This window comes from Labrus mixtus, chromosome 7 (assembly GCF_963584025.1).
Source record: "Labrus mixtus chromosome 7, fLabMix1.1, whole genome shotgun sequence".
Taxonomy (NCBI): domain Eukaryota; kingdom Metazoa; phylum Chordata; class Actinopteri; order Labriformes; family Labridae; genus Labrus; species Labrus mixtus.
In genome coordinates this window covers 13,891,102-13,916,962 of record NC_083618.1, presented here as the reverse complement: position 1 = coordinate 13,916,962, position 25,861 = coordinate 13,891,102, and the positions used below count along the sequence as shown (strand labels likewise).

Below are 25,861 nucleotides of genomic sequence, written 5' to 3'. Positions count from 1 at the left end.
AATTTTGATTCAGAATCTATTCTTCGATTCAAAACAATTCTGAATTCATGGATCCATGGATGGAAAGTCTATTTTAGAATTCAGGATCTTCTCCAGTCATCTGTGAGACTGGCTGCATTTCTTGTTGCTCCATTTGTCATCAATTCTTGGAAGTTATGAATCTATTTGAATTCTGAAGATAACAATCTCGATTTTTACTTACATATTTTTTTGCCACCCCTATCCAATACACACGTATTTAGCATTGACCATTTATGATACAAACTCCCAAAATGAATCTAAAAACCATGTGTAAACAGGGTCCTACTGTAAAAACCCACATCAAACTTGATAAATTGCCAGTGCCCTTTAACATAGATATTATTCAACAGACAGTGGGGATATCAAGCAACCTTTGTCTTAATTTCTCTTTTTGGAAGATGTGGGAGCAAACAGCAGCTCTTCAGGTCAAATCTAAGCCTCTAGTGGGAACTTAAGACTGACTCAGACTTTATGTGCAAGAGGTTCCCTGTGGGTTCACTGGATGAGGCACTGGTTGACGTTATTCAAGTCCTGTGAGAAATGATGTACAATATAGGTTACCGACCCCTCAATTTGAAATGAGATTCTAATCGTTCATTGCCAAAGGATCTTTAATAAAACAGGAAATAAAACTGTTAGTAGCCTAACTTTCTTTGTCTTTGTCATAAACTTAGCTTTGAGGCTTTTTTATTCATTAATTGTTTAAAAAGAGACAGAAAAGTCAGCACACAAATGTCCTTTCCGTTTCCTTTATCCGGGTAAGAATGCCATCACAACAACTGACGCGTTTCAGCACTAGGTCTCATCAGCGTTCCACAATAATTGTTTGCCACGGCCCATCTCTCTTAGCTTTGCTGCTTTTCTTGGCAAACTTTTTTCTCTTGTAAGGCAAATATCAAGTTTATAATGATAACAAGTAGTATCATGCAATAAATCACTATTTCATTGTTGTTGCAATTCCCAATAAACACTTGGTCACAAATATACATATGATCAAAACAAGCAATGCTCTTTAGGTCTTGGAATTTGTATACATCTCTGAAACAGTGGGTCCATTGCATTCTTGAACAGTTTTGTTTCACTTAAGCTGGATATTGGTTGGATACTTTCCCTTTCTGAAATGACCCGATGCTGGCGAATTGTTTCGATGTAGCGGCAAATTTATCAGAAGTAGTGACTAATAAAGCTTGCTCGCAGAAATTTCCCCCAAAGTATCAGAGATATTGTTACAACAAGGCTAACCTTCCAAGCATTATGGCCATACTCGTAGGAATATGCCAAACTTTTATATTATTATATTATTATTTTAATATAAACTAAAACTGCAAATAACTAATAATGTGCTAACTCCGGGCCTCTGAATATTTCTGGGTTGCTGGTGACATGCTAATAAGACAATGACCATACATTAGGATTTTGTACTAGTTAATTAATTAAACTTTTTGTATAAGTTTGGTTTCAGAAAGTAACTAAAGACAACCTAACATGTAGAGAAAGCGTAATCTTATGGAACATTCTATACCCTTGTGATTGGACACTTGTGGCAAAAGGGAAAGAAATAACTCAATTCTTGAACTTACTCTGATGCTTTTGCTCATAACAATGTTCCTTTTTCACAGTCATTTCTTAATCAATGTCTGTTGTATAAACCTTTCCCAGCAGACATAGTTACAGTGTGTTCTGTGAATGAGAGGCACGTCATGTGTTATTTTGTTATTGTCCAGCTAAACAGCAGCGGAGGGCAGCACACTCCTGTCTTTTCCTCTCCGCTTCGAGGAACAGGGCATGACCCTTCCCACATTGTACCTCTCCCTCTTCCTATCGTGCTGCCCTACACTTACTCCTTGTCTTGGCCAAAACACACATTTAGCTCTAAATCCACTCAGCTGTGATTTCTCACAAGACTGCAGCTGAGATCACACACATAATGTGACATCATCATATACGTAAGCCAGTCGTATAGATAGTTTATTTCCAGGTTCGTCTTACTGTGTCATACAATCCCTCATCTCTCCAACTATACTTCAACACCTCTGACCTCTCAGGCTTAGAAGTGTGTGTGTGTGTGTGTGTAGGTGTGAGAGAGAGAAAGAGAGAGGGAGTGTGTGTGTCTTAGGCCTTGACAGCATCACAACTCCTTCCCCTTATCCAGCGAGGAAGCTCTAGAGGCTCAAGAGACTCATCAACCATTAACTCATACTATTTAAAGCAATTAGGGGAAAGTTCATGAGCTTAGATTATTGTTAAACTGCAGATTCCCAGAGAGCAAGGAGCACATACACAAACACACTTTTACTGTACACACACATACATTTTGTATATACAGAGCATAGATATTAACTGTCTCTTTCTGTGGGCATGTGGACAAGGTTTCCTTTTTTGCCAAGTTTGGATTCTAACAATTAAGTTGCGGTATACTTGCATGCCTATGTATTTCATATGTCGCATAATGTGCTTGTGTGTGTTTATGTGTGTATTTGTTGGCATGAAGTTGTTCAATATGTTTTATTACAGTCCCCCTGAGTGCTGTTCGGTTGAGTTCACTCAGCATGCCGTCCTGTAATACACAGCCCACCTCACGTCCCAATCACATTATGATGCTGACAGCAATGTAGATCACATCCTGAAAAGTGGTGGGTGTGTGTGTGCCTGTGTGAGAGAGTTAATCTGTATATATGTGTTAATATATATGTATGTTTGTTTTGTTTGGGGGGGGGGGGGGCTCGAACAGAGATAGTGTCACAGGAGGAACATGCAAACTCAACACTCAGAAAATGCCATCAAGTTTGAACCAAGAACCTTCTTGCTGTAATGCTTCCGTGGTAACAACAAACAAATTCACCTCCATTGTTTTTATCTAGATTATTTAAAACTGTTCTTTTTTACAACACAAATTGGCAAATCATCAACTCATGTTCAAGTGGGAGAAATGATCAAAGGAGTCATCATCGGAACTGTCATAGTTATAGCTTTTATTTTATACGTTTTGAACACCGTGTGTTAATAGCGACACAATCTCCATGATCAGATTGCCAACCAATGGCCGTGAAGCCAGCAAACAATAGCTGCAATAATTTAGAGACTGCTCGAAGTAAAGAGACTGATTGGCGTAAACAAGAACAAAACAGCAAATATATGTTAAATAGAACTTTATTCTCAGATTGTTTCATGGCTGTTTCATTCTTTCATATGAATAAAAATACCCCGCCTGCAGGAAGGTGCCCGAGCACCCGCTTCACCCATTACAATTGCTTGAGTTTTTTTTAATGGAGATTCAACTTGACATTATACATCATAAATTGTATTTTATCCTAATCTTTTTTATTTTTTAAACGTACGATGGTCCCTTGCTAAAAACAAAACGGTTCAACATCCTTTCTACATGTCTCTGGATTGTTGGAAATTGTCTCTGTGCACACTTGAGGTATGAAAGTGGGTTAGCGAAAGCTACTGTCAAGCTAATGTGAGACCACTTGACCCTACCTGTCCAACTGTGACAGCTGTGAGTGAATGATTGATGGTTACAGACAAGCTGAGACTCTCTGTCGCTGAACTGTTCGGTCGCCTGTCTCCTCCGACTTGTTTCTCGGGTAATTGCTTCACTCTTCAAGTTAAGTCTTTTGTTCTGGATCACTTTTATTACTTAAGTTTTACTTTGCATTTTGTTGTGCATCCCCGTATAGGCCCGCGATATACAAATAAAAGTGCAGAAGAGGCAGAATTGTCTACTTTCACAGAAGAAACCACTTCTCTCTGGTTTGACCTGGGAACGTGCGTGAGCATTGCTATAATTAGGAACTAATTTAACACATTCATCATCAGAGAAAGATACTTCTACTTTATTTATTGATATATAGTCTCATAGTCACATGTTCAGTTAGCCTTTGAAGCTAACATACCATACAACGTCAAACATCTTAAAATAAAGATCATAGACAAAAATGAAAGTGTTAAAAAACATGTGTCTACTTGTTTTTGCAAAAGTAAGACGTAATGGATTTTTCATTAAATACAAACTATATTTCTGCCATATTCAAATTCAATCATAAGATTTAATCAAGTTTTTGTTTTGGCTAGGATTAGAGAGATGTATAAGATGTAACTGCAGTCATATGGTATTGTAATGAGAAGTAGCATTTCATTTTTAAAGATATATTTTGGGGTTTTTACGCCTTTATTCAGATATGTCAGTGAGTGGATAGGGTTGGAAACCAGGGAGAGAGTGTGAATGTGGGAAGCCACAGGTCGGACTCGAACCTGGGCAACCTGCTTTGAGGACAACAGCCTCTGTACACCAACTCACCGCTAAGCCATCCTGCACCCCATTAGACAGTAAAAGTTGTGATTTTCTGAAGCCTTGGTCAGAGAACTGGCAGTCTTGTATTGTGTTGGTATTGCATGAGGAGGCTGAAGTCAGTGCGTCACTGCTGTCACATCGACACTGAGTGACTGAACGGAGAGAAGTGCAACCAGAGAGGCATGAGGAGGTCGCCTGTCAGAGTGAAGCAACAGGAAATCATCTGCATCTGATGTCTGCCACATTACACACACACACACACACACACACACACACACACACACACACACACACACACACAAAATGCACACACATGCACACAAAATAACGGGAGAGCAAATTATTAAAAAAAACACCTTTCAGGCACATGAGCAAATACCCATATAAACAGGTTTGATAAAATATACAGAGATATAAATCACAATAATAAATAGGGAATTAAAGACTTACACTTGTGAGCACACACCAACACCCACACACATGCAAAAACCACATGATAGTTAGCTGTCTGAACTTTTGCTGAGCCGAGACTCTGTCAGAGAGAGAAAATGTGTGTGTAGTTCCCTTTCTATTGGTCATCACTTCCTGAGGAAAAGCATGACCATGTGGCACACACACACACACACACACACACACACACACGTCTCTTCTCCTGTCACTGTCACTTGGTTGGTCAATGAGCTGACACGGAGCTCTCTGAGTTGAAACGGGGATGAGCAGGGTGAGTGGACTGTCCTGTGGCCGGTGTGTGTGAGTTTGTGTGCGCTTGTAATTGTCGTCCAGTTCATTTTGTTAAATCAATGCGTGAGCTATGGATGGCTGCAACAAATGCAAAGCCCAGTTTTCTGATACAAGGTGGCAACAAATATATGAATACTTGTAATGATGATGTTTGGTGAGTATTTTCACTTTTTTGTCTTTGAGGAGCAGACATCTGTGCTTATCAAGGAGATAATGTAGGTCAATCAGCATTGTCTGATACTAAGTAAGCATTTATTCAGACAACTCATAACTTAAAGAAATTGATTAGGCTGCTTTTTTTTTATTTTAATGACGATTTGTGTGCTCAGAAACCTTTAGTTTATTGATTTTCTTCCAAATTTCTATTCCCAACAGGGTTACATAAGCAAAAGATAACAATAATTAGGTAATGTAAGAAGTCTGTATTTACAAGAGGGAGCAAGAATTCCTGGAGCACACTCTTCCAAAAGATATTGCTTTAATATCACAATTTACAGATTTAACAGGTACTAAAAAGGGAATGAATTGTAAAATGTTTTAAGTTAAAACAACATGTTTCATAACGCACTATACCAGTAGGCATCAGCTTAGCTAGCAGAACAACCACCTCACAGCTAACTTGCTGTTTAGTAGCCTTACACAATATGATAGTAAAGGCTAACATACTTAGCCACAGGAAATTTGGATTGGAATTGGTTAAGGGCTTACTTAGATATTGATACTGACAGGCCTGCCCTAAAAGGCTTGGTGAATGGGCCCTCCACAGATGTCATTAAATAATATCCATAGATATGTGTTGGATCAGCAGGGTTAGAGCCAGCCTCCTGGCTAACACTCGCCTCCTCAGCCTGGTTCAGATCAGCTTTTGGAGCTAATGCCTTAGTGGTCTTTCTTTTTTGGCATCCTGAATGCTGTGCAGGTCCTGGCATGTCAATTGACAGTCCAATGTTACTGGCCTAATAGTTAAGTTTAATGGACTGCCCAGAATGTTAACATTACAAAATAAAAGGCTCATGCCATTATAAGAATAAGGGGATTACATTTTGATACGGACAACACAAAGTAAATTGTGTCATTTTGTTGTGTTAATAAGTAATGGTGAGTATTTGTGTTAAAATAAAATGTACTTGTTCGTTTAATTTAGGATGGACAATGTTTTACCATACCTTAATTGGCACCACCAATGCGACTGGGCCTCAGAAAGCCCCACCCCCCCCTTATGGGCGGCTTTGGCTACTGAAGAAGTCATCAATTATGTTGTTTGCCTTTTTTTTCAGATGTTGATCAATCAATAAGTGATAAAAAAAAAAATAAACTCCCTTTGATTGCTCAATTTATAGAACTGGAAAAAATGACTGCTGTGTGAAAATTGTGAACTCAGCATTATTTTATCACACTGTGAAACCGGGTACTCTTTGAATAAAGAGAGACCTAAGTAGTTAAACAAGACAAGTATTAAGTAGGGATGTTATTTGAGGATTTTAAATACCCTCTATCAACCCTGTGTGATCTGAAATATATAGACAGCAAGGCTTTCTAAAGTGCAGAAAAACTGTGCCTGTTTTCTTTCATTTATGAGAAGTTTATAAGAAGTCTTGCGTCCTGCACAACCTGACCTGAGGTTGACCTGATGTTCATCAGTGCTCTACTTTCCTAGTCTTGGAAGTTGAAACACAAAAATTAGACAAGACAAATCCGATAGAAATCAGAGAGTGGTTGTCTGCATGCTGTTTTACTCAGAGTTGTGCCAAGCAGACAAAAGACTGTGGCTTCTAACCTCCCACTTTGACATGCTTTGAAGTTTCATGAGTAAATTCAGTACCAACAGAGAGAGTGGGTTTTTCAGACACAAGGAGACTCTCGGTTCTCTAAAAAGTGGAGTCCAGACCTCTTGCCGACACTTCGTGATCACATGGTTTTCCATTACTCTCCTGTTTGATCATGTAGGTGTAGAAGGGAAAGGCCCTTTTAGATAATTCTGACAGTAGAGGCTTCAAACCAATGAAGTAAAAAAAAAGCTTATTTCCTGAATAGTGAGGCAGGTTGCCAGTTTTTTTTTTTTTTTTTTACTTTTGCACTAAATGCACCTTTTCATACCCTTCTGTTTTTCTGTTGAATGACATATAATCAGCACAGATTTTTACCCTGCGAAAATCAAGCACACTTCATCTTTTCAAAGAATTAGTGGTGACTGCAGACGGGCATGTCTTTGTTTTAGTCACTGAAACTAAACCACATGACTTTTTACATGAAGAGGTCAGGAAGTCACCAAGCTCTCTGTTTGAGCTATCAACCTATCTCTCTTTTGGTCTCTGTTTGACACATATACATAAATATACACAGGGCAACTGTCATAATATTACTTATTGTGCAAAAAAAAAAGAGGGGACATATTCTGTTACGTGTTAGTTTGTCATCAGAATGTTATAAAGGAAACACCAAGAGAACGTGTAAAGTGTACACAAGGGAAGATAGAGTCTAAGAAAAAAACTGGGTTTGTGTAGTTCTTCCTTATCAAATGTTCCCTCATTTCTTGTGTAGCAGCTAGGTTCATTTCCAGCTCAAAACATTGTATTATCCAAACATGTTTAAAGCAATCCTTCTGACTAGTGGTGTGGTTCTCACCCTCAGAGCTCAAAGTTGTAATTCAAACAGAGAAGATAAGAGAGTTAATGCATCTGAATGCAGCAGGGCAGGTTCTGCCTTTTTGTCTGCAAACTTACTAAATATACCAGACCAGCTTCTCTTTTCACTTTTGTCATGTTCCTTAACTACTCCTCAGCTCGTATTTCCTGCTTGACTGATAAATGACATACTGTGTAGGATTGTAGGAGGCTCCTCCACCCTAGGAAAAAATGATGATGATGATACTGAATGTTTTCAGGCTTATTCACATGGTGTATTTAGTACTTTTTATTCCTTTAAGTTGAGTTTTTTTGTTGAGATTTTTAAGTGTGTTCCCTCTTTGGATTTTTTGTGTTAATAATGATTTTTTTTTAAAAACATTTTTATTTTAGGGCTCTTTATGTCTTTGTTAGAGAGACAGGACAGCGGATAGAGTTAGAAATCGGGGGGAGAGAGAGAGAGTAGGGAATGACATGCGGGAAAGGAGCCACATGAACGCTTGCTTTCGAGGAATTTGGCCTCCGTACATGGGGCCGTGCACTAACCAATAGGCTACCTGCGCCCCCTGTGATGATTTTATCTCAGTCAATAAATTCAGAGGCATATTCAGACGTTTCATGCAGTAATCCGATCTCTAGCCCTTGCGTCATCCTGTTTTTGACCAAATCATTGCTGTTGTTAAGAAATTTGAAAGTAAAACAATTTCATACGTTTTGCAACTTTGTCCCTGAAGGAAAGATTTCACATCTCCCTGACCTCTTGGTTTTATATCTTTTTTTTTCTAAAGTCTGTTTCTAAATTGAAGAGCATCATCATTCTCTCTGCTTACGTTCACATTTCAGTTGTTGAATATTTTCCGCTTTTGTGGGTCCATCTGTACCGTTGTTCATGTCGCTCCTGATCCTCACAAGATTGTACTTGAAAATGTTTTACTGTATGTTTTGGCTCGGACACACACAGTATCAGTCCGCCTCGTCGTTACAGTAGCTTGCCAGACCTGCCTGCCAGTTTGCCGTTGGCCTTTTGTTATTATGTCATGATTGCGGCAATAGCTGATAATATACTCCTACACACTGCACTTGAACCTGAGAGACAGGTTCTTACATGTGGAAATCTGAGAACTGACAACGGTAGCGCTGTCATGCACGTGTGCACAGACCCACACATACCTTTGCAAACCTAGCGCACACTGCGAAAGCCTTATCATCTGTCACCTTCTGAAGAATCTGACGGGGTGTTTGCCGACACAGCGCTCACAGTTACATACATGTTGAATTCAGTGGAATTTGTTCGACACAGTATTTTCATGAAATCTCACAGGAAAGAAGTAACGGTAGAACGTAGTTCTCACCTATAAATACAATATGATTTAAGCACCATGGCAAAACTGCAAGACTGCAGACACCTTCTTTTTTCTGTCTTAGTTATATGTAGTACAGAACTTGACTTTTTATCCTGAAGCCATAAATGTGCAGTTTGTTTTCTCAAAATGGTCTTGGGAGTTGCTCTCAGTCACCCCTCTCACATTTTTACTCCCATAAGATTCCTGCCTCCATATGATGACTTGATGCCAAGCAGGACACAAGTTGCTCCAATGCCGTGTCTATTTTAGGTTTGGATCAGATGGCAACCTCCCAACAAAAGAAAAAATAACCAGGTTTCCTCAGTTATTAATAGTCACCATTTTCCCTAACAGCAGCTTCTTAGATATTAGAGGCTCCAGCCTGTGCGCATACACACACGCACGTCGCACGTCGCACACACATACTTCTCTTTCGCCCTCCTGTTCTGAAACAATGTCAACGTCACTGTGAATTTTAAGTAGTTCCCCTGCTAACTTGTGTTGCCAGAGTCCAAGCAAGTGAAAAGGAAACAATAAGTATTTGAGGGAGGAGGATGTTTTCTCCGGGGGGGATGTTTTGCAAAGTAATGTGAAGCCATTTTTATACCTGATGCCGCTGTGCCATCGGCTTATTGCTATTTTAGTTTTGTCCTGTTCTATAATTCCTTACATTCTTTGTTACTTTCTTTTCCGAATCAGGCACTCGTTGATTGGCGGAGGTTTATTTTTGGTGGTGGACACAAAAGGTTGTTTGGCACATCAGGTGTTTCAGGACGCACCTTTTAGTCCATAAATTATTTATAAACTGCTGCTACTCTGCCGTTTCCTTTTTTTTCCTTTTGGATCGGACGGAACAAAGTTGAATAGTTACCCATATTGTTTTATTTATAAATACACATGATTCAGCCCTTTCTTTCCTTTAACACAATATTCTCCCCTTAAGCTTTTGAATGACATTTTCATTAAATTAAAAGAAGAAAACAATGTTCAATGTTCATAAGTCACTCATTAGATTGGTCTGTTAACTCATCTATACTGCTTTATTTAACCTGAGCTTCTCTTAGACTCTTTTGATTGACAATTCAGACTCAGCAGCCAATTTAAAGCATACGCTGTGTGTCTGTGGTACATCCTTGTACATTTCTGTCACACACAGGAGAGACTCACTTCCCTTAACAGACCACCCAGAACATGTCACATGAGGATTTCACCCACAAGGTCAACTTGCTTAATCGGGAAAACTCCGCCTGTATCACTACGGACAACAGACAGCTCCTGGATGGACATTGACGCCATTGTTTATGCTACTTACTGACCAATGAAAAATCAAACTCCTTTCAATAACTATCAAATATAGCACCAAATTCTTTAACAGACCAAAACCCACAATTTAATAATCTATTTGGGTTTTTTTTTAATATCCCTCCTCGCCGAGTTACGTTTTTGTTCACAAGCCACTGAAAACATAAAGGGATCTCACAGTTGTTCCGTTGTTTCATTAACATGGGCAGTGTAGTTCATTGAATATTTTGCACATGCATCACCCTGATCAAAGAAACTCTAACTGACACATTTCATACATACTGTATGAATCAGTCAAATCAGTAAATGGTCCCGAAAAAGTCAAAAACTACAAGTCCCAGTAAAAAAAGCCCAGTTGAACTACATATGAAGATCAATATTTTAAGTAGGAGTAAATGGCTTTGGTATCCACTGCAGGCAGGTTAGGTGTGTACAACGTACTGGACCAAAAACATTTTTTACTTTGGGCTCCTCGTGTTATTTGTTGGGAGAAACAAAATAAAGCATATCCCTGACTTTTTCCTTTAATATCTTTACTGTTTCAATTTTAATGAATTCTTAATTTTAATAATAGCATCTTTTTGTGTGACCCTTGTTTTTTTGTAATTAATAGATAAAACAGTTTTTCTTTTCAAAGGTTTAAACAAACGCAAACAACTACAACGAGATATTCTAATGAATAAAATCCCCGTTCAAACGTAAGCCTCATTACACAGCCTTGTATGTGGTTTGTTTTTGTGTGGACTAGAGTAACCTATGATATCTGGACTCTGACCATTTCGGCTCACCTCATATGTCTGACACACTGTGTAAGATATTTGAATGACTGTAGAGCCTTTATTCATTTGTGTCAACGAGAAGTTGAGCTACAAGTCTGTGAGGTAGAAAGCAGCTTCAAGGACTGGATAGAGTTGGAAATCAGGGAGTGAGAGAGTGGGGAACGACATGCGGGAAAGGAGCCACAGGCCGGATTCGAACCTGGGCCGCTCGCTTGGAGGACCAGCCTTCAAGGACTTTCTGAAAAAAATAAAAAATAAAAAAAAGTATTTCAGTGTAGCCAAAGTATAGCTTATATAGCTTATTTATCTGTGCCATAGAGCTTCATACGCTTGTGAACCAGTCTGTGTGCTCATGTCTTTTCTGGCAGATTTGTCTCTTCCCCTCACTGCTCAGCAAGATTCCCAGCCAACCTGGTCAGACCGATCAAAACTATTCATCAAATCTGGGGCAGGGTCTAAAGACAGTAACGGACCTTGTTGAGACTGATAAGATTTTGCTGCTGATGTGGGACATTCTGGATGAGCTGTTATGTTAGTAGTGGTCGAACTGAATGGCAGTTCAAGTTATATACACCTGGTAATTGTTTGCTACTTCATTATGCCAAATATGTTGACTAAAAAATTGGATGTTTGAACATGCAAGCTAGCCTTGTATTTGCCCCTCAACACATGTCGGGTGGCTCTGATTGGTTGCAGCTTCAAGAGTAATTTTGGTCTGCAACCATTGATCAGGACTTTTGGCAATTGAACATTATCTTGGGAAATCTTATTTGCCAAAACCAAACATAACCTGTTATAATTACCACAAATGTGGTAGAGAAGTCTTTTTTTGTGTTTGTCTTTCTGCAGGATCTGTTTTGAAAGAGAATAATATAGAATATAACCAGACAACAGACATAGCCTATAAATACAAAGCCTTCCCAGGAAATCAGAATTAAATTCTAATAAAAACTATTACAGCAATGTTGGTGCCACTGCCAACCCAGTTCTTAATAATTGGTAACACATTCAACAGTCAGAAGGTGCAGTCTGTTGCACTGCTGATCTCACATCCTTGGCCTCAGACAGACTGAAGCTCAAATAGTTCCTGCTGTCTGTGTTCTTTGGCTGGGTAATCACACAGAGAGCCGCCCAAACAGAAACTTACGAAGACTGTGTTTTGAGCAGAAGAGACTCTTCTCAGTGCCAAAGTTCGTCTTGTACTCACTGTGACACAATCCGCCTCCATGTTTACTAGATAACAGACAGACTGCAGGAATAATCTGAGGGACAGGGGGTACTCATCATGATGTGGAGTGTGTCTGTTGTTTTAACCATTTTGGCTTTACTGAAAGATCATATTTAATTAATTGTATATGCACAATGCTGAATAATGGCAGGTCCACATATATTTTGATTGTCAAGTTTTTAATCTTCTCCCCAGCCTCCTCTCTTTCGTGTATCTACAGCTTTTACTACTTCCTCCCCTCCTCACTCCAGATCTTTAGCGTTGTTTTATTTCAACAAGGTCACACACAGTCAACAAAGGATGTTGCATCAGCAATCGCGTCACCTCCTCATGTCTTTCTCTTCACAGTAGACATGGTGGACACCCAGCAGCTCCTAGCCTGGCCTGTGGGATTCAGTCTGAGCGCCGTGGACCTGTCAGAGTTGGATGACAGCTCCCACTCCCTGGAAATGAAGCATTTGTCCACGTTAGACTATGCCTCCATCTCCTCCTCCTCCGTCCCTTCCTCAATGTCCCCCCCACTCGTTTCCTGCGTCGCCTCTGCCGGTATGGCCTATGACCCCAGTCCGCCGCAAAGCGAAGAACACCTGACCAACTTAGACTACACCAACATGCACAGCTACAGGACTGAGTACGGCATGCACAGTAAGTCCAGATCTGAAACATTTAATCAACTTTTAGATGCTGCACACATGGACAAAAAATATATATATTATTTGCAACTTGTTTCAATTAGTTTAAGTCCTCATGAAAGCTTCAAAATGAAAATGAAATGTACCACATTTAGCGTGGAGTAGGTGGAGGTGTAGATTTTCACCTGTGTTGAAAACATAAAAACAGCATTAAAGATGGTTAGAGATTGCAGGAGTAACATATAATGAAACTAGGTTCAACCAATGGAGTGTTAAAGCTGGAAATGTATGTAAGATGTGAACAAAGGTCATTTAAGCCCTCTGTCTCCCTTGCTCCTTGTTTTTGTACCTGACGATATTTCCTCTATCAGACTCAATCAAGCTGGAGCCGGAGTCGCCGCCTCAGTACTCAGACAGCCCCGTGTTCTCCAAGCACCAGGACGATACGTCGACCACAGCTCTAAACATCGAGTGTCGGGTGTGTGGCGACAAAGCATCAGGGTTTCACTACGGTGTCCATGCCTGTGAGGGCTGTAAGGTAGGATGAGTAAAAATGTATGAACAAAGCGAAGGCTAATGAATAGCCACTGTTCTGATCTAAGTGGATTGTTGTTGTTTTTCTGTTGCCAGATCAAAACCCCCAAAATGTTCCATTTCATTTCAAGAAAGACAAAGAATGGCAGAAAATACTCAAAATTATGAGACTGCAACTCACTTGTGATTTGCAATTTTTCTTAAATAAAAAAGCTAAAGTTATCAAAATAGTTGCAAATAATTATTCTCTGAAACTGAATTTTTCAGTTCTGCATTCTAAACACTTTGTTGTCTCTTGCTTTGTACGACCTAAAAATGTCTCAGACCTTAAGGTTAATTTTATCGGTTACTTTTGTCAGTATTATCAGTCTTTTTTGAGGACTAAGTGGTCACATAAAAATCAGCAGGGCTACTCCATCGTCTTCTTTATGAGCTGTACACAATCTGTATTTTCAAATTTTTTGGGGAGAAACACTAGGCACAAAAACATTAAAGAGATTCTTATCATAGCTCAAAAGTTTAGTCCACAACAGTGGAAATAAATTGATTGCTGCCCTCAAGATCATACCTTCTTACTGACATGTCAGGAAATGCTGAGGGGTGTACGAGTTTCTTCTGAGAAGCGTTGAGTTATGTTTCCCTGCCAGTCACACTTTATCTGTCACCCTGTGTCACTTTTCGATGAACCATGTTGGTGGAATAGCTAATTATAAAAGTGTGCAGAGAAGTGTGCATCTTTTTTTTAAAATCTATTTGATGTCTGTCACTTCAACCACAAGCCCCATACATTTTCCACTTTGCAAATGCTCAGGGAAGGCGTGTGCCTCAGCAGACATACAGACAGCCCCTCAAACTCTGGGCTGTTGTTATGTCAGTATAGAGTACAAATAACAAAAAGAGTGTGGGCGAAGTTTCACACATGTTTCTGTTTTCTTTGAAAAATTGAGACAGTAGGAGGGCAAAAGTAGTTTCGATGTCCTGCAAAGACAAACAGAACAATTAATAAATAAAAAGCCACTAGACAGCTGTCAGCATTCAGCAATCTCTCTCGCTTTACTGTAAGAAACGCTCACACTTACCTCCGGCTTTCATAGAAAAGGGTACATTATATGAGCTTAGATGACTTTAGTGAATAATAATAGGTTGTCTTGTATTCAAACATGTAAATCATTGAACACATTGTCTTGTGTTTCTACAAATTCAAAACAATGTCAGGATATTTCTAGAATTGTAATGAAGGATACAATCCCAATCTGATTTTTGGACCAAAAGGGTCAAAATAAAAACAGAAAAATCTTCCATTCTGAAGATGCAATACTTAAAGAAATGATACAACTACACCTTCTACTTCAGCTCTTTTCCTATTGTTAAACATACATCAGTGAGAATAACAGTTACCATGGTGGCATGTTTCTTTTGTACTGCTCTGTGGTTTATTTTGATTTCATCCCACTTTCAACAATCTGCTTCTGTCATATCAGGCTAGCAAAGCAAATCTGTAGCTAAATAAACGTAGCGCCCAACAAATACACTGTTAACTCCTGCCCTGAGTAACAGTTTCTAGTACAGTGCACATTCGTTTAGGACATTTTCTATATATATATATATGTATAAAGTATTTTAAAGTATAGACACTGAAAAACACATTTTAGTTGTTTTTCTATCGTTATGATTTGTTGATGTTGGTCAAATAGCCTTTCTCTCTTTAAAATGCTATTGTTCTATTTACATTGTGGTGGTGTTGTATTGACTGCATTTTACTGAAATAGGTTTAATAATTTTTCAACTTGATTGACTTAAAATCTGCAGCAATTAAGAAATGTTGTATAAAAATCAACATGCGGTGTAATAGAATGAAATACAACACAACAACTAACTTGACCATTACCAGAGAGTTGATCAGGACCTCTGTGACCCTGTGAGGAGCATTCAGTTGGATTTGCTTAAACATGGGAGGCTTTCTGTTTTTCTATACAGTCTTAGTCAAACTGTACTTTCAGAGGCTGAATGAAGCTAAGGTACAGGAGTCATTGTTCTCTTAAAGCCCCAAGGGAGACTCACCAGAAGATTGGGGTCAGCCAAACAGGCAAACACTTAATTGTTTCAAAGCACAAAACATTCTTTATTGAGGTGGAGCCTTGACCCCTTTTAACTTCCTCTTTCTTTAAATAACTTGCGATTAAAAAAAGAAACATCTGTCGATCTTAGGGAGTTGGATGCCAAACACACCAGCCTTCCCGTAATGCCAGATGTGGATTTAAATGCCCATTCAGTTAGCTTCTATAATCAGTATAGACAACAATCAGAGCAATAACAAACCTGGGACCGTGTGCAAGATTGCGTGTTGGTAGTTTGGTCATGGCCATGTAGTTAATAGATAAACACAAGGAGTCTTATGGCTTCTTTGGTCCTAAGGTTGAAAACATCAAAGCCCCTGAAAGCACCCTGAAATACAATCTACTTTTAAATACACTTGTGGATCAGTCAGATCGACTTCCTCAGAGATTAGAAATAGACAGATATCTAATCTACATCTATCCATAAATAAATGCTTACAGAGCTCCTTCACCAAAAGAAACTTGTAGCTGATGATAAATTGCAAAAAATACATTTTAAAATAGAAAGATCTGTACACCTGTGTTTTATCAACCATATAGATTATGGAGTTTATTTTATAAGGTGTGTATCGTGCTAGGAATAGAGTTTCCTTTACAATCATGAGACTTTTCTTCAGTTTTTGTCATATCATGATTTGTGGGTTAATCATTTTCTGCAGCACACATCTCCTACTGTACCGATTCTTACAACAAAGGGGCAGCATCATCAGCATAGAGCAGAAGAAAAAATGTGTGATATCTTAAGTGACAATGTCTGAAGTGTCTCTGTCCTTCTTGTAGGGTTTCTTCAGGCGCACAATCAGGTTAAAGTTGGTGTACGATCACTGTGAGCTTCACTGTCGCATTCACAAGAAGTCTCGCAACAAGTGCCAATACTGTCGCTTCCAGAAGTGCCTCAATGTCGGCATGTCGCACAACGGTAAGATGGTGATACTAGCCTACATTTTACTAAAGTGTACATTCATTAATTCATTTAACCACAGTATGTACAATGTGCTTGATTTATTTTAATAAAGGATAAACCTGAGAATACATTTCAAATTTACAGGCCATGATTAGCTCGACGGTAACAGAAGTCAAAGCATGTGTGCACTCAGGTGCTTTCATTTTCATGGCTTTAGAAAGGAACACAACCTCTGACTATAAATACGCACACTTAAGTTAAAAGACTTTTTTCTCTCTCTCTGTGCTTTTGGGGCCCAGAATTGCCTCCTTTTCTAACCAACCCTTCTTCCTTTGATGCCCTCTGAGAAACATCTTCACCACACTGCTACCAATTTGGTTTCTAAGGTGTTGTGATCAAATGTGCACAAATAACACCACTGTCCTATATGTTGCCAGTTTCTTGCTCTGCGGTCTTCAGCCGAAATTACACTTTCCGGTCACGGATCGGTTCCCATCACTTGTAGTCTTGTAAACCTGCTATACCAACCAGCACAGTTCGAGGCTAACATTGTGGTTCAAGCTAACTTTAAAATCCTCCTCCACCCCCTAAAAACAGCCATGCTTTGTTTAGATGCTTGGTTAAACTATCTGAAACTACAAGTAAATGCCAACACCTCCCACACAGAGCCGTCTGTTTACTGATGAATTATACTTACAATACAAATGCCGTTTACTGCTTCTTCTTTTGTTTCGATTCACAAGCTGCGTCTGATGGGAGACATTTGTTTTCTTTAAAAAACAGGCTGTGAATTTAGTTTGTATTGTTAAAGCGCTGAAAGAGTAAAACACTGAAATATAAAGTAAGAGCGTTCAGTTGACAGCACCTCACAAGCTCCTCATTAGAGGTTTAATATCTAAAGGATTCATTTACTCACCTTTAAAACACCTGTGAATATTCAGCTGAAAAACGGGTTTTGTTTTTGTTCACCTTTGTCAGAAGATGGAGCGCATCCCCCTCTTTTCATATATAAAGCTGACTGTCACATGAGTTTCAGAGTAGACAATGTCACCTGGTGGGCATGCTAAGCTTGTGTTGATTGACGCTCCCTGACGGTTTAAAAATTCACAGCTCACTTTTTTATTTACAAATCAAACCCATCATATGAACAACTTCAAATCTGGTCACGTTTCATCAAAGAGCTTCTTACTCACTCACAAAAGAATGATGGACAAGCGTGGGGTCATAAATAGATCATAAAAGCCACAACATTAACTTCTATTTCAAATGTGCATCACAGTTTCTGATTAAAAATTAAGCAATAACTAAAGGGATAGTTTACAAAGATAACTGATAATTTGGCTAGAACTGAGGGCTTTAGTCATACAAGATTTAACCTGGTGAAATGTAGTCATGTTTTCTAGGCAAGGAGATGTAAGGACAGTAACACAAACATGTAAAAATGGCTGGACACTTCCATACCAGGTGTAGAAATGCACAACTTTTAATTTTTGTATCTAGATTAGAGTGTTGCATTTAAGGTTCTTTTTGCAGAAAGTAGTCTACATGCCTATTGTTCATGCTACTGTACTTAATTCTCACAGTGTGTCCGGTCCATTCTTTGCTTTTATTTAGGTGCAGCTTTGCATTATAAGCTTTATTTTGACAGTATTTTACTGGTATCAATGATAATAGGTTTGTTTCTGTCACGGTCTCACTCTACTTCTTTATGCCTCCTCCCACACATTATTTGTCTGCCATTCAGGGAGGTGCAGCCCATGCTTTGAACATCTGCTCTGTGTGGGTTTTCATTTATCAATGATTGACATGTCAGAGTGCACAGACCTCAACTGATTTCTCAAACCTGCTGTGTCACTGCAACAGGCATGCTGCCAGTGTTGGTAGGGTGACTCTGGTTTGTATTTATTTGCTTGAGGTGTGCGTTTATTTCACAGTCAGCATTACACAATCACATAAACACTGCAGTAAATGCAGAGCGTGGGTCTGAATGGAGAGATAATTAATGACTTCCACTGACAGAAAGACAATAGCTAAACCATTTCACAACATGGGAATCGAATTACAGTGAGATTACAAGGAGCGTTTTCTCCCTGGTCGAGATGAAGTCGAGATCATAATGATTCCTGTGTCATACATTATTAAACTTCAATAAATATCAATACAATGATCACTGAACTGAATCATTTTAGAAAAATATATGTTTTTCTAATGATCAATATGGAAGCCGAATAGAAAAAGTAACATGACATTACAACAGTGTATGTATCAATACACTAATGTAAATGTGGAAATAAGATCGGGCTCCTTATTTGTGTCGCCTGTGGTAACAGGCAGGTGGACATGAAGGCGGGCTGAGACAGTTTGTCAGGTTCTGCACTGAGCTGTCACAACTTCTACATAAATATGTGTAACCATGTTATTAAAGGAGGTCATTGTCAGAACTTCATTAGAAACACCCCATAAAAACTACAAAGGTAACATTTCCTATGTTGTTAAAATAGATTTTCCCTTTCATTGTGGATAACGTCCATATTCTGAATATACTGTCCACTAAGACTAAGAGAAGCAGCAGGCTTTGCGCATGTGAGATGTTGGCAACAGATTTGGGACCTTTTTTAAATGATTGTCAATTTGTTCTGATAAAACATCCATTGGTAAACTTATCAACACGTTGTTGCTAACTTAAACTGGATTAAGCCTCTCAGTGACGTCCGTTATATATTTCAATTTTAAATTGACTCTGGACCCCCAAAGTTCAAAGATGTTTTTTTATGTACTTTTAAACACTGAAAATGTCTTCAAAAGTTTCCTAAGAGATGTATTGTACATTTACCTTTTTGGATGTCATGTGATTTGTACTAACATGAAGCTCTTGTTCATGCACTCACATATTGTGCCTGCCAATCAGTCTCTATCTATGCTATAATCAGGCTTCTCACTGTCTTTTTTTTTTCTCTCCCAGCCATTCGTTTTGGCAGAATGCCGCAGGCGGAAAAGGAGAAACTTCTCGCTGAGTTCTCGTCTGACATGGAGCACATGCACCCAGAGGCCGCAGATCTGAGGTCTCTAGCCCGACATCTGTACGAGGCCTATCTGAAATACTTCCCCCTCACCAAGGCCAAGGCCAGGGCCATCCTCTCTGGGAAGAACGGAGATAACTCAGTAAGAGCTGCCTTAATTCTACTAAATAGTTCTACATATATGTGTGTTTATTTATAGGATACTAAATAGGACACGGTGTGTATATAATTTTTTTTTTTTTTTTTATCTCACTATGGGAAATATCACAAGAACAAAACCCAAATTACCAACAAAACAGCACATTATGTACATTTATACTACGCAATGGCATGAATCGTTGATTCTAATTTCCCACAATAATTACCTCTTAACAAAGTGGTCCAATTCCACTTTTAAAAAGACTGTTGACTCTAAAATCTTAATATGTACATTCATTATTTCACAGATGTAATTATCGTCATTTTATCCCATACTCAGCCTTACTCAAACTTATAAAAGTTTGAAGTCTTCCCTAACCCTGCACTATCATATGTTTCCACACTTGGTGTCGTTCACATGATGTCTTTTTAAGCTTCTGTCGCTGCTTTGACAGGAAAAGTGGTTTGACTGGTTTTCTACATGTCTTGCCTGTTAGAAAACGTTCTCAGATTACAGCGGTCAGGCTGTGCAACAGGCTAACACTCTACACTGCACCTCAAAAGTGAGAATAATTGATAACGACATTTTGTAGTTGGCTGTAGAAAAGGGATTTGACCACACCATGAAAATATAAGATATCATCTATTTCTTTGTATTTGTACTAAAGATTTTGAGATATTAAATGTGAGTTTTCAAAAAAAGACTTCATCAGGAAATCCACCTCGACGTAATTACAAGTGGCAGCTCAGAGAAAAGCTGTGGTGAATACATTAGTAAGCGGAGTGGACATGTGGTGAAGGCTTCAGCCTCATGGTTCATCTCTAATTAAACTCTTTTAAAAGATTGATGTTTGAAAAAAAGTGTTATTAAAATGATGTAAGAAATACAATTATCATTTGCAAATATTTTTTAAGATGTGCTTTTATTCTGAAAAGTCAAGGTGATAAGATTATCTTTAACCTTATCAAGTCTGGTTCACTAAGTATTCATGCACAGCCTAACCGAACCAGCTGAACCTACCAACTAACAAGTACAGCAGAGTTTGAGTTAATGCAGAAGGCGAGCACACACATCAAAAACATTCAATATGAACAGTGGATTAAACTACAGTATGATTCATACACACACAGTGGTGTGAATTCACCACATTCACAAACTGGAGCTGTTTGTATTATGATTATCATTATTACTACTACAGAGGAGGAGGAGAAGATAGTCTCCTCTTCTTTTGCAGTGTATTCTGTAAAGACAGATGTGTTCAAGGCCACGCTGAGTATCTCTGATCAGATTGTTTTGACTGTTCACCACAGTGATAGCGGCCCCTGAAGGAAGTCTTTGGTTGTTTACTTAACCACAGCAAACATCATTCAACAAATAGGAAATCACATTTAACAAATAGAAATAAAGGGTTTTTGTCAAATACTATTACATGTTTGTTTTTTTATTCATATTGAATTAACGACACTCCAGACAAACAAAAAAAAATGTGTTGTTTAAAAACGTGTTAGATAGACAGACCAATTTGTCCTTACTGGTAGACATGGCAGCTTAAGGTCCTATTCCTTTTTGACAAGTCACATAGATGTTTTATTAGTGTCTCCATTTAAAAATGAGGAGCCCTACACATCAGTAAAGACTTCTAAAGAAACGTGGACAGATTTGTGAAGTCAGCACACATACCAAAAGAAAAAAGACAAATTCCACCACTCTCTAGTTCATACAACCAAAAGGTGTCTTTCATTTATATCATTTTGCATCTCTTGCTGAAGTTCCCTCTATCGTGTCTCATTGTACTTTTACAACCATGACAAAGATTTGAGCGTATGAATGCTTCCATTCATCATGGGGGCTGTTGCATGTTGAAGCGAGTGTTTTCACCTCACAGTCAGAATGTTTTCAACTGAGTTAAGCTTCATTCACCTGCAAATGTTGTTTTACAACGAACATTTATTGACTTTGATGAATGAGCTATGACCAAAGTGCATACACAGTATATGAGATTAGATGTGCGGCTCTCATGTCCTCACAAGACCTATAGGGAGCCGACGCTGATTCTTTTTTTTTCTTTTTTTCTCCTACTTTCTCTCCCACCGATTTCTACTTGCTTATTCCTGCCCCTACAAATCTCTTTTATGCCTAATTTCTTTTTCTTCTCTCCCTGCAGCCTTTTGTCATCCATGACATGAAATCTCTAATGGAAGGAGAGCAGTTCATTAATTGTAAGCAGATACCAAATCAGGAGCAGCAACAGCCAACATCAGCCCTAACAATTGGACATGGAGGTTAGAAGTACCTTTTTATTCAGTTTTTCAAAGTCAGGCATTTTTACTTTTGCTGTCAACTCACAACATCACCCTCCTTGTTGATATGGTTATATATTAGATATATATTAAGATATTTGAAACTCTGAGTCTTTACTTGTAATGCTCCAACTGTCTCATTTCACTGAGCACATCTCATTGAATTTCAGGTTTCCCTGCAGCTCACTCAGGTTCAGAGTGTGCTATTTTGGATGCCGTGGAGCTGCGTTTCTTCTACAGCTGTCAATCACGCTCGGCTGAAGCGGTTAGAGAAGTGACAGAGTTCGCTAAGAGTATCCCAGGATTCATCGACCTGGATCTCAATGATCAGGTCAGTAGCATCAATACTGCTAGTCGTACATTCTCCCTTAAAGCTGTCTTGTTGATTGTCTCTTTGACTGATGTTATCGTCTCCCAGGTTACCTTACTAAAGTACGGAGTGATCGAGGTTTTAATCATCATGATGGCTCCTCTGATGAACAAAGACGGCACCCTGATCTCCTACGGGCAGATCTTCATGACACGGGAGTTCCTCAAGAGTCTCAGGAAACCTTTCTGTCAAATGATGGAACCAAAGTTCGAGTTCTCTGTAAAGTTCAACATGCTGGAGCTGGACGACAGCGACATGGCGCTGTTTCTAGCGGTCATTATCCTCAGCGGGGGTGGGTGATTTTGAAGTTTTCTTCAAAAGATCATTTGATAGCACTCAAACGTCTGTCTGTGAATTAGAGTCTGGAGCCAGAAGAGAGCTCGCTTAGGTTTGCATTAAGACTCATTTAAATCCTGGTTTATAATTTTCTGTCAACTTCAAATTTGAATTAGGAAACTTTTCATTTTCCAAGTGGAATTCTTTTTGGCACCAATGTTGTACTCTAAGCAGACAGGACAAACACAGAGATTAAACAACAACAACAAACCCTAGGAAATCCATACAGGCAATACATCCTGTACCCAATCCAAATCAGTATCAACCGCATCAGTCATTAATATACAAACGATGAGTAAGGAAAGTCATTAAATAGATCTTCCCTCCTAACCACTCTAATTATTCATTAAGTAACCTGCTCATAGCTTGCCATTGTACTTAGCACCTCTATCCATATTTTTTTTTTTACAGTAGACGTAGTGGATTATTTCTAGTGGTGTATCCTAGTGGCTGTTATCCTACTACACCCTGTCATCAGGGCTAAGCAACATTTTTTACATTCTGACATTTCAACATTATCTGAGCAGGGAGTGGGATTTTCAGATTTTCTGGCACAACTTCACCAACTACCAAGGTGCACAAAAAGTGAAAGGCTAGAAGAGGTCAAAAAGCTCCAGCAACACTTAGTAGTATGAAGATCAACTTTATTAACAAATTAGATTGACGCTTTTTGGCTTGTGGCCTTCATCAGGGTCATCAGGCCACAAGCGCTTCAGTCTAATTTGCTAATAAAGTTGATCTTCATTTCAGCATTGTCCAAGTAGACATCTTACTCAAACAAACGTCTTTTTATTTATCCCACAACATGTCCGTTTGATCACAATCATAGAACTCACCAGGATTCCCAGCCCTCTCTCTCATCTCCAACACATATCACTGTATCTAAGGTAAAGTCCAGGAGACTAGTAAAAAAAAAAAAAAGAAGGGTTTTTTTCTTTTCTTGCAGCCATGTGGCTTCAGATCAGTCAGTTCACTGTGAATATAAAGTGTTGTAAGGTGGATGCTGTTGACAGAGTTTGAGTTGTAAACCTGCTGACGCTATCTATGGCCTACCTTGACCCATTTATCTTCTGCTGCGAGGCACGGGATATTACTAGAGAGAAGGGGGGAGAAGAAGTGAAGGCGAATGAATCATTTTTTCACGTGGAAACTATAAACAGCAGCTACATCCTATGCAGTGAGACTTTATGACGGCGTGTTGTTGACAAAAGACACATTTGGGCAAAGACGGAAAAAAAGTAGGTCAGGTTTCACACACACGACCACATGAGCAGCTGAAAACCACTCAGGTCTTGGTTTAAAAGAAAAGACCGAGGTGTAGAGGTGTTTGTTGCACTGTCATCACAAAGTCTTTTATGTTTTTTTTTTAAAACTAAGCTAACAGATATTTTCACCTGTCCCTAAAAATCAACTCTTTTATCTCTGGGGTCTAATATTTCTGGTTTGCGTGTGGCTACTTGATAAAAATCCGCCCTTGAACCTGATAAGGATACAAGTCAAACATTGAAGTTGATAATTAACTTAAATGACTGAGATGATAGCTCGTATACAATGATAAGATGACATTTGTAAATAGTAATAATACACCTACGTCCAATCATAAAGGAGAGCTCAGTGTTTTGTTTTTGAACAGATTATGAGATTATCAGGTTTTAAATGTTGATTTTAGGCCTCAAGTTTGTTCACATTCAGTAAATGTAGATTTATATTTGTCTTCTCTGCCCCTTTGTTTTCCTTCTTTTATTGTTTGTCTATGATGTCTCTGACTGTTTCTCCCTGCCTCTGAAACATGTCCAGACCGTCCCGGCCTGCTCAACGTGAAGCCCATCGAGCAGCTCCAGGAGACGGTGCTTCACTCGCTGGAGCTGCAACTGAAGCTAAGCCACCCGGACTCTCTGCAACTGTTTGCCAAGCTGCTCCAGAAAATGACCGACCTGCGTCAGATCGTCACCGACCACGTCCACCTCATCCAGCTGCTGAAGAAGACCGAGGTGGACATGTGCTTACACCCACTGCTGCAGGAGATCATAAAGGACTTGTATTAGAATGTATCTGGGGAGACAGACAAGTGGAGAGGAGAGGAGAAAAAGGGAAAAAAAATAGAGGGAATAAATAGATTTTATTTTTGAAATCATGAGTTGTGAAATAAAGAGGAGAAAGCTTGAAGAAAAAAAGGAGATTACCAGACAGGCTGACTGGAAATAAGATAGAGAAGGGGAAGAACAGCAAAAAGCCAAAAAGTCAGAATCAGAGTGTTAAATCTTGTCTAGACAGCAACATGTGAGTAAGTTATGGTGCACGGTCGTTCAGCCCCTGCTGAGCCTGGACATTTTGTGAATGAGCTGGCTGCCAAGTGAAATATGAAACAATCACCTATTGCACCAATCAGGATGAGCAACTCTTTTTTCCACTGTAATAGAGGAGACTTTCTTATTGGCGAGACGGTGCTTTGAATGGTGAAAGCTCATTACCGCACACACTCTAGGAGGATCAAAGTATCACTGTGAATATTTTATACCACATGCTTCATGTACAGCTCATCTACACACACGCTACGTTACAACCGTCATAGGCAGCAGCAGCAGTGTGTGCTTGCCTCCAAACCTCTGTGAACAAGCAAAAACTGCATGAACGCTTTCTAGTGTCAACACATTCTCTGTTTGGGCATCAGGGAGGAAGGTGCTATTTCTTTTAAATCAGCTTAATCCAAAAATCAGAAATCGGATTATTGCCTGTTCCATATTTTAGACTCAGCTACCTGCAGAAACTGTGAGAAGACGTGAAGTACACATAAGAGGCACATAACCAGAAAGATGAAAAAGATGAAACCGTTTGTGCCTTATTGTGCCTTTAAGATTTGCTGTTTGACTCTTGTGTGGAATTTTTAAAAAACATGATCTACATTAAACATGTATAATGTTAAATATATTCTCGTATATATTTTTTTGTATGGGAAAAAAAATTGTCAAACAACTTGCTTTACAGCCTTTTTTTAAAAAATTCTTTCGAGGAGGTTTGAGCTTTACTGACTTTAGTGATTTTGTAAATATTCTAAGTGTTCACCGTGTCTGATCAATGAGATTTTGTTTTTTAACCGGGGGGGGGGGGGGGGGGGGGGGGGGTTAGACAAAGGGATTGGATTGATTACAAACGGGTGGGAAAAGGAGACATTTT

The 25,861-nt window shown here is 39.0% G+C and overlaps 1 protein-coding gene across 1 annotated transcript in view; it reads left to right on the top strand.

Moving 5' to 3' along the window:
* Positions 1-25,611, top strand: part of pparg (peroxisome proliferator-activated receptor gamma) — a 30,346-nt gene extending 4,735 nt beyond the window's left edge. The window contains exons 2-9 of the mRNA XM_061043151.1: positions 12,684-12,980; positions 13,339-13,505; positions 16,399-16,537; positions 19,485-19,684; positions 21,846-21,963; positions 22,152-22,312; positions 22,400-22,643; positions 24,485-25,611. Of these exons, the coding sequence (XP_060899134.1) occupies positions 12,684-12,980; positions 13,339-13,505; positions 16,399-16,537; positions 19,485-19,684; positions 21,846-21,963; positions 22,152-22,312; positions 22,400-22,643; positions 24,485-24,732 (1,574 nt within the window). The 3' untranslated portion in view covers positions 24,733-25,611. The remainder of the gene's footprint in view (positions 1-12,683; positions 12,981-13,338; positions 13,506-16,398; positions 16,538-19,484; positions 19,685-21,845; positions 21,964-22,151; positions 22,313-22,399; positions 22,644-24,484) is intronic.
* The last annotated feature ends 250 nt before the right edge of the window (positions 25,612-25,861 follow it).